The 11,048-nt window shown below is 51.1% G+C and overlaps 1 protein-coding gene across 1 annotated transcript; it reads right to left on the reverse strand.

The window, feature by feature from the left end:
- Positions 1-10,221: 10,221 nt before the first annotated feature.
- On the reverse strand, positions 10,222-10,974 carry LOC308518642 (proteasome activator complex subunit 3-like). Its single transcript, XM_081090366.1, has one exon. The coding sequence runs from the start codon at positions 10,957-10,959 to the stop codon at positions 10,378-10,380; it is 582 nt and encodes a 193-aa protein (XP_080946492.1). The 5' UTR covers positions 10,960-10,974; the 3' UTR covers positions 10,222-10,377.
- Positions 10,975-11,048: the final 74 nt, after the last annotated feature.

Genomic DNA, 11,048 nt, shown 5'->3' on the forward strand with positions numbered 1-11,048 from the left:
CCAAGGCCTGTTCTGCTCTCCTGTAGGCTCCCCCCCCCCCCTCGAGTCTATTTAGGTGCTCTTCCACAATCGCCTCTCTCTGCTCAACCCTGCATTAAGGTGGTAAGAGGATGCAGTGCTCTTTGATATTCTGGAGCCACACACCTCCGACCCTGTACCCACCGCATTGTCAAAGGAGGACAGTGCTGTCTTAACTCCTCGAGGGTTGGCGGGGGTTGGAGATGGGCTAATGAGTCCATTCACCCGTTTTGGAGATGTGTCTTTCTATCTTTCTCTGAGGCTCTGCAACCATTACAGAGCGATCGAGTTGGCAGGGAGCCTAGAGCTGAGGAGGGTCATTTCTGAGAGTTGTAAGGGCTCCCATGCATGGAAAGACACACGGATCTGAGAAGGCCTTGTTAACGTAAAAAAAACCATTGAAACCTGTAAAGAATTTTTTGTGTTTATTTGAGCGAAACTGTCGACATATGCCGGGAAGCAGAACCTCAGGGAATTGAGATAAGGCTTCGGAGAATGGCGGGGTTACAATTGTATTTATACATTTCAATCAAAGGAGGAACATAGGTGAGTTACATGAAATTCATTGGTGATAGATTAAGGAGGAGGGATAAAGCAAAGCGGGGAAACCCCTGGGATTGAATAAAAAGGAAAATGATGGACACATATTAGATGGGTACAGGAACAATTAACATGATAATGAAGGAATCTGTGGCATCTGTCCTGGGCCCAGCACATCTGGCTGTGCCCCAGGGGCTTCATAAAAAATGGAGGTCACAAGTTACCCAGATATCCCAAGGATATGTTATTATAGATGCAAAAAGACAGGTAGGCTCAGCTACAGTAAATGTTGACCTCATCAGTGAAGATACTGGCCTAGGACGTGACTGCCTACCATAACTGATTTTAGTTAAAGTTTAATTTCAGACCATCCTTTGTAACCACTTTAGGTCTCTGAGTCTGCCAGGCTACCACACAGACCTTCCCTGAGCTTGTCAGGTTAGAATGTGGCCCCTTTCATCCACAGCCTCATTCTCCATTCGCTTCCCTGGGAATGGGAAAACGGGTCTAGCAGCAGGCAGGATGGGTAGCATTCAACTCTGGTGCCAGGAAATGGCCAAAGCTCTCTATGGTCCACTTTATAGCGGGGCTCGGCTAGGTTTCTGAAGAAGATTACCCTCTTTTTTTCTTCCCTGGAGAGATCCCCTGAGTCTAATTTCTCCCACGTGTTGGTGAGTATGTACCCCCAAAAAGGGGACTCTGGAGGTACCGCGGCCCGGGTACCCATCTACAGAGACACATGGGTAGCGAGCCCGAGAGTGAGAGGCATCTCTGCCAGGCTCTGGGGCTGTTTGGGGCCATTCTGAGTGGGGCGGGTCCCCCACGAATAGGGTCGCTCGGGCTCTTGTGGAAGTTCATTATGGAGAAAGGACGGTTGGCAAACATACGTTCAGTCAGTTTCCAGATGAGATTCCTCTCAGGATGTTCTCTTTTTAAAGGTCATCATTCTTGCCCTAACCGGTTTTGCTCAGTGGATAGAGCGTCAGTCTGCAGACTCAAGGGTCCCAGGTTCCAGTCCGGTCAATGGCATGTACCTTGGTTGTGAGCACATCCCCAGTAGAGACTGTGCAGGAGGCAGCTGATCAATGTTTCTCTCTCATCAAATTTCTAACTCTCTATCCCTCTCCTTTCCTCTCTGTAAAAATATCAATAAAATATATTTTAAAAAATAAATATCATGATTCTCCCCCTTTGGTTCAGTCTCTGGCTCATTAAAGTCTAAATACACATGACCCTTCTAAAAAAAAAAAAAACAACCCACGAAAACCAACAACCAACATATGTTGGCATCACTGGCTTAAAGACAAATATCAGGACAAGAAGAGGGCCCCACCGGCCCGCTGAAGTGATTCCCGGGGCTTGGGGAGGACTTGGGAGATGGGGCAGGTGCCCAAGGAGGCCCGCAGGGCTCTGTCTCCACGCCTTGCAGGGCGGCATCGCCGTTTTCTGGGTTGAAGAGGGGACAATACATATTTAGACAAGCTTGGGTGGGTCCGGAACAAGCCACAAGGAAAAAAAGCCACAGTAAATCTCCTAGACGTGGGCCACTCATTAGAAATCTTGGTAGCGGAACTTGTGCTCCTGTGTGTGTGTGTTTGGGGGGGTGGGGAGGTAGGTGAGTGGGTGTGGGTGTGGGTGTGGGTGTGCGCATGCGTGTGCGCGTCTGTGTGTGTAAATCCGCAGTCACGCACGGACACTTCTTGATTTGAATGGTCCGTCGGCATCCATGAGCATCCTTCAGCCCCTGCCTTCTTGAAGACAGCGTGCCCCGCCCCCTGCTTGTCCTTCCCCGCTCCCCACTCGGGTCAAGTCCAGGCACTTGGCTCTGGCTGCCTGAGGGTGGCTTGCATTGGCGCATCTCGATCAGCAGAGGACGGGATGGGCTCTTTGGCCATCTTTGAGGGACACTAGGCCCGGCAGGGTTACCTGAGAGGCCATCTCCTCGATGTGAGGAGAGGCTGTTTATTTGTCCTAAGTCAGGAGTCCAGGTCACCACAAACCAAAAATCTACAGCAGGCACACAAGAAACAAGTGAAAGGAACTCAAACATAGAACTACAGAAAGTCCTCAACATACAGGACAAGAGAGCAGGAAAATAAAGAGAAACAGAGGACTCTAAAACTCAGAAAACCATAACAGCGCAAGCACCCTTAACTGGCGATAATCTCTTCAAGTATAAATAGATTACAAGATCCAATTGAAAGACAAACGGAGCCCTGCTGGTGTGGCTCAGTAGCTGAGAGAGGTCGCATCATGCAATGGAAAGCTCAGGGCTCCATTCTGGGTCAAGGGATTGCAGGTCAAGGGCACATACGTGGTTGCACATACCAGGTTCTATCCTGGCTCTGGGCAGGGTGCCTGTGGGAGGCAACCAATCCATGATTCTCTCACATCACTGTATCTCCCTCTCTCTCCCTCTCTTGCCTTCTCACGTTCTCCTGAAAGTGGCTGAGATTCCTCGTATTCATTTCTCCAAGGGAGGGGGTGGGGGACGTGGGGTAACGGAGGGGGGAGACCAGAGACCTAAACGCACCAAACGAAGGGTGCCTTGAAGGTCATGGGAGGCAGAGGCTGAAGTGGATGTGAATAAAATGTGTATGCTTTTGTATATGAGCTCTGAGCCCATGACGCCAGAGGCCACCAGCAGCTGGTGGAGGCAGGCAAGGTGCTCCCCAGAGCCCCCAAATGGAAAGGGGTCCCGCCCGCACCTTGATTTGTGACTCGTGGCATCTGGCCTCTCAGGGAATTCCTTTCTCTTCTTGTAAGCCACCTCTTTGGTGGCAGCGGTACATGGCGACTCTAGGAAATGAATAGGATGCTGTCCTTCAGATGTGCCCTAGGACGTCTGCTTTTCAAAACCGTTGAATCCAGCCGAAACCGGTTTGGCTCAGTGGATAGAGCGTCGGCCTGCGGACTGAAAGGTTCCAGGTTCGATTCCGGTCAAGGGCATGTGCCTGGGTTGCAGGCACATCCCCAGTAGGAGATGTGCAGGAGGCAGTTGATGGATGTTTCTCTCTCATTGATGTTTCTGGCTCTCTATCTCTCTCCCTTCCTCTCTGTAAAAAATCAATAAAATATATTAAAAAGAAACCCAAAAAACCAAAAAAACAAAAAAAACAAAACAAAAACCGTTGAATCCAAAGAGGTCAGTTGTACTGTAGGTGTTATCAGAATCTCAGCCGAGCATCAAATATGATCCACAGGCCCGAGACCCAAGCCACCCAGCAAAAAGCCACAGTGAATCTCCTAGACGCGGTCACTTGGCAGAAATCTCGGTGCCGGACATTGTGCTCCGTGTGTGTACCTCAGAGGCCACGCAGGCACACGGGGGGATTTCCCCTGTGGGATGGAATCTGAGAGCACCCCTCTTCTCCCCCCGCCCCCTCCACCGTCCTACCACACACATACACACACACACACACACACACATACACAGCCCTACCTGCCTTCTCCTGTACAGCGCTCCCGGCTGCACCTTGCCCCACACCTGGGTGGTCCAGATACCTGGTTCTGCCTTCACCAGAGGAGGCTGTGGAAGGGAGTTGGGAGGAGGCTTACATTGGCTCTGCAGGACCAGTAGAGCGTGCCACCGGTCCGCCAAAGCGATTCCAGGTCTTGGAGAGGACTTGGGAGATGGGGCAGGGGCCCAAGGAGGCCCACAGGGCTCCCTCTCCACACCTTTCGGAGCGGCATCACCGTTTTCTGGGTTGAAGAGGGGACAATACGTATTTAGACAGGCTTGGGGTGGGCCCAGGACAAGCCACAAGGAAAAAAGCCACAGTACATCTCCTAGGTGTGAGTCACTCAGCAGATATCTTGTTAGCGGACCTTGTGCTCCCCTGTGTGTTTGTGTGTGTGTGTGTGTGTGTGTGGGGGGGGTAGGTGTCTGGGTGAGGGTGTGGAAATGTGTGTGCGCACTTGCCTGCCTCTGTGCGTGTACATCCGCAGTCACTCACGGACACTCCTTGCTTTGAATGGTCCGTTGGCATCCATGAGCACCGTTCAGCCCCTGCCTTCTCACAGACAGAGTCCCCTACTTGTCCTTCCTCCCTCTTGTCCAGCCAGAACTGCGGAAGTCCAGTCACCTGGCTCTGCCTTCCCCAGAGGAGGCTCCAGGAGGGGGGCTCGCATTGGCACTTCTCGATCAGCATGGGGCGGGACGGGCTCTTTGGCCCAGACCCCTGCCCAGTCAACCCAATCTTGGTAATCCACAGCCAAAGACTATGTCCGGGTCTGGCCATCTGGTCGACCCTCCCCACACCCCACCACCCCAACACCCCCCCCCCTTTTCCCGCTAACTCTCTGCATGGATGGTTAGGCACCTGCCCAGAGACCAAGTCTGGGCCTGGCCATTTGGGCTTGCCGAAGCGTCAGAACATTGAAAGACTGGATCAACGTGTTTTCTAAGGAGGAGGTTTTTTGGGTTTTTTTGAGGTATTTTTTTGGTTTTTGATTTTTTTTTTTTTTTAAGGAGGGAAGGAGTTTTTTCTTTCTTTCTTTGTTTGTTTTTTGTACACTCATTGCTGCTTATTATGGCCAAGGTGAAAACGCCACCTCCTCCACAACTGCAACCAGTAAACTTTATCCCCAAAATGACTAGGTACAAAACAGGTCTTTTTCAGAATTTTTTAATGAAATAAAAGTTAAAGAAAAATCTTTACATGAGTTCTAAATTCTATTTTAAAACAGAAGAAACAACTCCACAATTGGCCACAGGTCCCCTCCAGCCCGCCCTCGGGAAGCAGCGCCAGAGAACGTCCAAGCGCCTAGCTCCAGGCAAGCACTGACTGACTTGCTCGTGCTTTAGCTGGTGTCCATCATCGCGTCGTAAGCGTCCATCTGGGCGTCCAAGTTTTTGGTGTCCATCATCGCGTCGTAAGCGTCCAGCTAGGGGTCCAACTTTTTGGTGTCCCACATCGCGCTGGAAGCGTCCAGCTGGGCGTCCAACTCCTCCGCAGAGATCTGTTGCTTTGAATTTCGGCCGGTGCGCCTGCCTGTAACCCGCTGCCCCCGCGGGCGCGACTCCGGGTGCCGCTGCCAGAGCGTCCAGATCCTCGGTGTGTAGTCATCCCGCCTCTGTTGACACTCTGTACCCGCCTGCGCTGCGTGTCTATGTGTGAGGTGACGAGCTGGATGTCGAGGGGGCGGCCATTTGAAGCGACAGTGGTACAATGAAAGAGTACAATGGTTCTCTTTCATGGCTTCAAGGGGTCTGCCTTCCGCTCAAAGTGCACGTGGGCTGTTCCCAGGCTGCGGCCAGAGCGGTGGTAGTGGACACCGGCCTTCTTCAGAGGCCCGGACTCCGCCCGCAGCTGCTGGATGTCCGCGTCGGACACTCCGAAGTCCTTTGGACAGCAGCAGCTTCCCCTGGTCACCACGCCGGCGCCCCTGCCGAAGCCGCTGTGGAAAAGGTCCTGATGCCACATGTGGGGAAGCTATTTCGGTCGGTTCCTGCCTCGGCCGCCCGCCGCGCGGAGGACGAGGGCCGCCCGGCTCCGGATGGGCCCGCTGCCCCAGCTCACGGGAGCGGTGGCCTGCGCTCCGCCAGCGCGGCCTCCCTGGGAGCCGGCCCGGCCTCGGTCCCGGCCTAGGTCCCTGCCCCCGCCGCCGCCGCCCTGCTGGCTCCGGTTCAGCCTAATGATGTCGTCCAGAGACATGTTGACTTTGTCGGCCAAGGCGGGCGCGGAATCGGCCTCGGGTGGATCCGTGCGTAAGCACGCCGGTCCTTCACTTCCCGTGCAGCGCCGGAGCTGTTCCCGTGCGGGCACCAGATGTTGGGGTCCCGGCCCAGGGATTCCCAAAGGTGTGGACGGAGTCGACGAAGAAGGAATGACACGGAGACGGCGCGTTCAGTGGATCGGCAGCCTAGCCAGGTGCTAGCCAGGTGCTCCAGCGGCTTCTATGTCCCGGGACCGGGTCTTCGCAGCATCTCTCCCTGAAAGCTCCTTTGGAGAACGAGCCTAGGGCTGAGAAAGCTCTGCCAAGAGGACCCTGCTTTCTTTTATAGCGCGGGAGCGTGGTGGGAGGAGCCAAATCAGCCGGCCGCCCGCTCCACCAATCAGCGGCCCCCAGGACTGGAAGCGTCACCGCTCGAGCACCAGTAGAGGGCGCCACCGGCCCGCCGAAGCGATTCCCGGGGCTTGGGGAGGACTTGGGAGATGGGTTAGGGGCCCAAGGAGGCGCGCAGGGCTCCGTCTCCACGCCTTGCGGGGCGGCATCACCGTTTTCTGGGTCGAAGAGGGGACAATACATATTTAGACAGGCTCGGGTGGGGCCGGGACAAGCCACAAGGAAAAAAGCCACAGTAAATCTCTCCTAGACGTGGACCACTCATTTGATAGCGGAACTTGTGCTCTCGTGTATGTGTGTGTGTGTGTGTGTGTGTGTGTGTGTGTGTGGAGGGGGCGGAGCGGGGTAGGTGTGTGGGTGTGAGTGTGCGCATCTGTGTGTGTAAACCCGCAGTCACGCACGGACACTTCTTGATTTGAATGGTCCGTCAGCATCCATGAGCACCCTTCATCCCCGGCCTTCTTGCAGACAGCGTGCCCCGCCCCCTGCTTGTCCTTCCCCTCTCAGGTCAAGTCCAGGCACCTGGCTCTGGCTGCAGGAGGGTGGCTTGCATTGGCGCTTCTCGACCAGCAGAGGGCGGGACGGGATCTTTGGCCATCTTTGAGGGACACTAGGCCCGGCAGGGTTACCTGAGAGGCCATCTCCTCAATGTGAGGAGAGGCTGTTTGTTTGTCCTAAGTCAGGAGTCTAGGTCACCACAAACCAAAAGTCTACAGCAGGCACACGAGAAACAAGTGAAAGGAACTCAAACATAGAACTACAGAAAGTCCTCAACATACAGGACAAGAGAGCAGGAAAATAAAAGAGAAACAGGGGGCTCTAAAACTCAGAAAACCATAACAGCGCAAGCACCCTTAACTGGCGATAATCTCTTCAAGTATAAATACATGACAAGATCCAACTGAAAGACAAACGGCGCCCTGCTGTTGTGGCTCAGTAGGTGAGAGAGCTCGCATCATGAAATGGAAAGCTGAGGGCTCCGTTCTGGGTCAAGGGATTCCGGGTCAAGGGATTCCGTGTCAAGGGCCCATACGTGGTTGTACATACCAGGTTCTATCCTGGCTCTGGGCAAGGTGCCTGTGGGAGGCAACCAATCCATGATTCTCTCACATCACTGTCTCTCTCTCTCTCCCTCTCTCCCCCACTCTCTCCGTCTCACGTTCTCCTGAAAGTGGCTGAGATGCCTCGTATTCATCCCTCAAAGGGAGGGGCGGGGGGGGGGGGTGACGGAGCGGGGAGACCGGAGACGCAAACACACGGAACGAAGGGTGCCTTGGAGGTCATGGGAGGCAGAGGCTGAAGTGGATGTTAATAAAATGTGTATGCTTTTTTATATCTGGTTGTCGATCAGAATGATTGGCTGCGGGGCTTTATTTTTATTTTATTTTATTTTATTTTATTTTATTTTATTTTATTTATTATTTTATTTTATTTTACTTTATTTTAGGGGAGGCTGCAGCGGGGAGGGGTGGGGTGTGGGTGGTTGGGGGGGTTTGTATCGGCGCTTCTCGACCAGCAGAGGGCGGCGCATTGAAAGTCTGGATCAAAGTGTTTTTTTAGGAGGTTTATTTTTATTTTATTTTATTTTATTTTATTTTATTTTATTTTATTTTTTTTTACAAGGTGGAAGTTGAGGAAACTTTATTTCAGAGGGAGGTAGAGTCCTAGGCAGCCCTCCAAGTCATTTGAAAACCAAAACCAAGAGCCCCTGGCATCTCCTTAAGAAATTTAAGACATTATTCTGAGGGGAGAATTAGTATAAGGTAACGAGAATGACACGGTAGGGTGCGCCTTGAACCAGGTGATTCCCACGTGGAACTAGAGCAGCCTCTACTGGCAGTTCATGGGTATTACTGGGGAAGGTAGGATCTGGGATCTTGTTGAGGGCTGGGACAGAAGGCAGCTGAGATTTGGGAAGAGCTCTCTTTCACATAATTCAGGCTTAATACAAATGAAGGACCCACCTTTGCCTCTTGTAGGCCAAAACCTCAATCTTTCCATTATTCCAGAAAAAAAGAGGAAGCATAATTGGTATAAAAACACCCAATAGGATGGTTGGTGGTATATGTGGGGGTGGGTATCCCCATGCGCACGCATATGAGTATGGGTACGTCCCTAGCCACCAGAGCATCTCACCAAGGTCTGCGGCTTTAGAAAGAGGTCAAAGTACCTGTATTTTTAATAATTTCTTGACATGGTAAAAGAATTTTACATTACGATCCAAGGGTGGTGCGGTGAGAAGGGGCAGCAGAACAATCCAACAAACAAAAAAAGAAACAGAAATGCATGGTGGAAGGGATTTGAAGGGTGGGTAGGGGCATTGCCCAACTAAAATGCAATTGGTTTGTTACTGAGTACTATTCATGGGAAGACAGCATCCTGACTCCTCTATACAGTATATTGGGAGTAAAAATGATGCATCCAGGTGGAAATATGACTAGGGGTTGGAAGACAGACAGGGGAAGAATAAGTCAGAAATAGACACTGAGAGAGTCACTGGCTGGCTGGCTGTAAATACTGACTCTCCAATAGTGATAGAATAAAAAAGTGGGGGATATCTCTGGAAGATTTGAGATAGGGGGTAACTCTTCTATGGTTTTGACTTGCCCAGCAGATTTCCACATACACATGTGTACACACTTGTGTTTGCATGCACACGTAGACCACATAAGTGACTGCTTTCCCTGGAAGCACAATACTATAAATAAGAGAAATATTTTTCCCAAAGAAAAAGTCCAGGAGGAGCAGCAGCAGCTGGTCCTCACAGCTGAAGACACCCCCACCCCAAATGACAACTGGTCTGGAAAGAGGCATTCAGTAGTCAGAGGACTGGCCTTTGCAATAATGCCCAAAGGACCTGAGTCACAGAGAAAGGAGCCTTCCCCAATCCCTCTGCTTCTCGCCTCTTGGTTCTCCTCCAACGCAGTAGCCTCTGGGTACCAAGAGGCTACAATATCAGGAGTTGATGGGCCCCGCTGGATGATGACTGAGACAACTATCACCTCCTGACTGTGTGTGTGTGTGTGTGTGTGTGTGTAACAGGGTTTTTTTGGGGGGCCGGGGGGAGTGTCAGGTAACAGAGTAGGAAGGCAGATGTGTGCATGTCTGTATGTGTGTGTCTATCATGCACATAAGTGTATGTGAAAATTCTACTTATAAAAACATCTAAAGGACTTAGGGACTTAGCCAAAGTCTGTGGTGTTTCTTGCCATGTATGTAGATGGAAAACCTGAAGTCATCACCAGGACAACTGGGACAGGGAGGATCCAATATCCCACACTGGCAAGAGACACTACCCTTATATCAGAAGAGAGGAGCTAGTCTCCCTGACCCCAGATCTTAGAAAAAAACAAAAACCTAGCACTTTCCTTTTAGTTCCCTCAGCTCCTAACGAACTAATCATCAAAAGGAAAAAAACAACACAAAGCCCAAGACAAAGAAGGGGGTGGGGAAAGAAAACACAAGTATTCTGGTGCCAATATCTTGTGCACACAAACCTGGAGTTCTCCAGAAATTAGAACAGCTCAGGTGTGGGTATTAGGGAAGGAAATAGAAGAGTTCCTGAGGCCTGAAAAAAGAGGTAAACACGTCACAGAACTACATGAGAGTTTCATTAGACTCTAACTAAAAACAGAGAGAGGTGTGATTACTATTTCCAGCCAGTTTCCCCATCACGATAGTCATGTAACAAACCAAGGCAATGTCGGTCTTGAGCCAGACTCACAGAGTCCCCTGGCCCTGGCCCTGGCCTCAGTACAGTGTCTCTGCATTGCTGCTCCGGGGCCGTTTAATCTTCTCAATATTTTTCAGGATCATGTCATGTAGGGTGACATATTGATTCCTTAGTTCTGATATGATGAGACGGAGGCTGATATATTCTTTCTCATCAATCTCTGTCACGGTTCGGCGATAGTCCTCCACATGGGGATATTTAGCTATTTTAGAAACCAATTTGGCTCTCGTAATATAATATCTAGAAATCTGGTCCAGATAAGATGCAGCTTCACTCTCAACAGTCCTTAGTTCTGCAACTGTCTCCTCCTGAATAGACACCCTGAAGTTGTTCCCATCTTCTATCCTAGGGATCAGGAGCTGTACCCACATTTTGACCGTGTTGCATTTCTCAATCAGCAGCCGGATCTCAGGTTTCACTTTCTCAATAATGTCCACCAGCTGCTGGTTGCTTTTTAGCATCCCATTGGGCATCAAAAACACCTTGGTTCCTTGAAAGGCCTCTTCACACTCATCCAACCTTCGCTTTTTGTAAGTGGGACCATCCAGTCCATCGTGGCTATTGGTGAGAAGAATGGGGTCAGGGACAGGGAGATTCATGTCTGAGTGGATCTGAGTTAGGTCATGAATGTTTAGGATTGGTTCCTTCAAAAAACTATCAAGTTCTAACAGCGTCTTTGGGAAAAAAT

This window comes from Myotis nattereri, assembly GCF_964212035.1.
Source record: "Myotis nattereri genome assembly, chromosome: 4".
Lineage (NCBI taxonomy): Eukaryota > Metazoa > Chordata > Mammalia > Chiroptera > Vespertilionidae > Myotis > Myotis nattereri.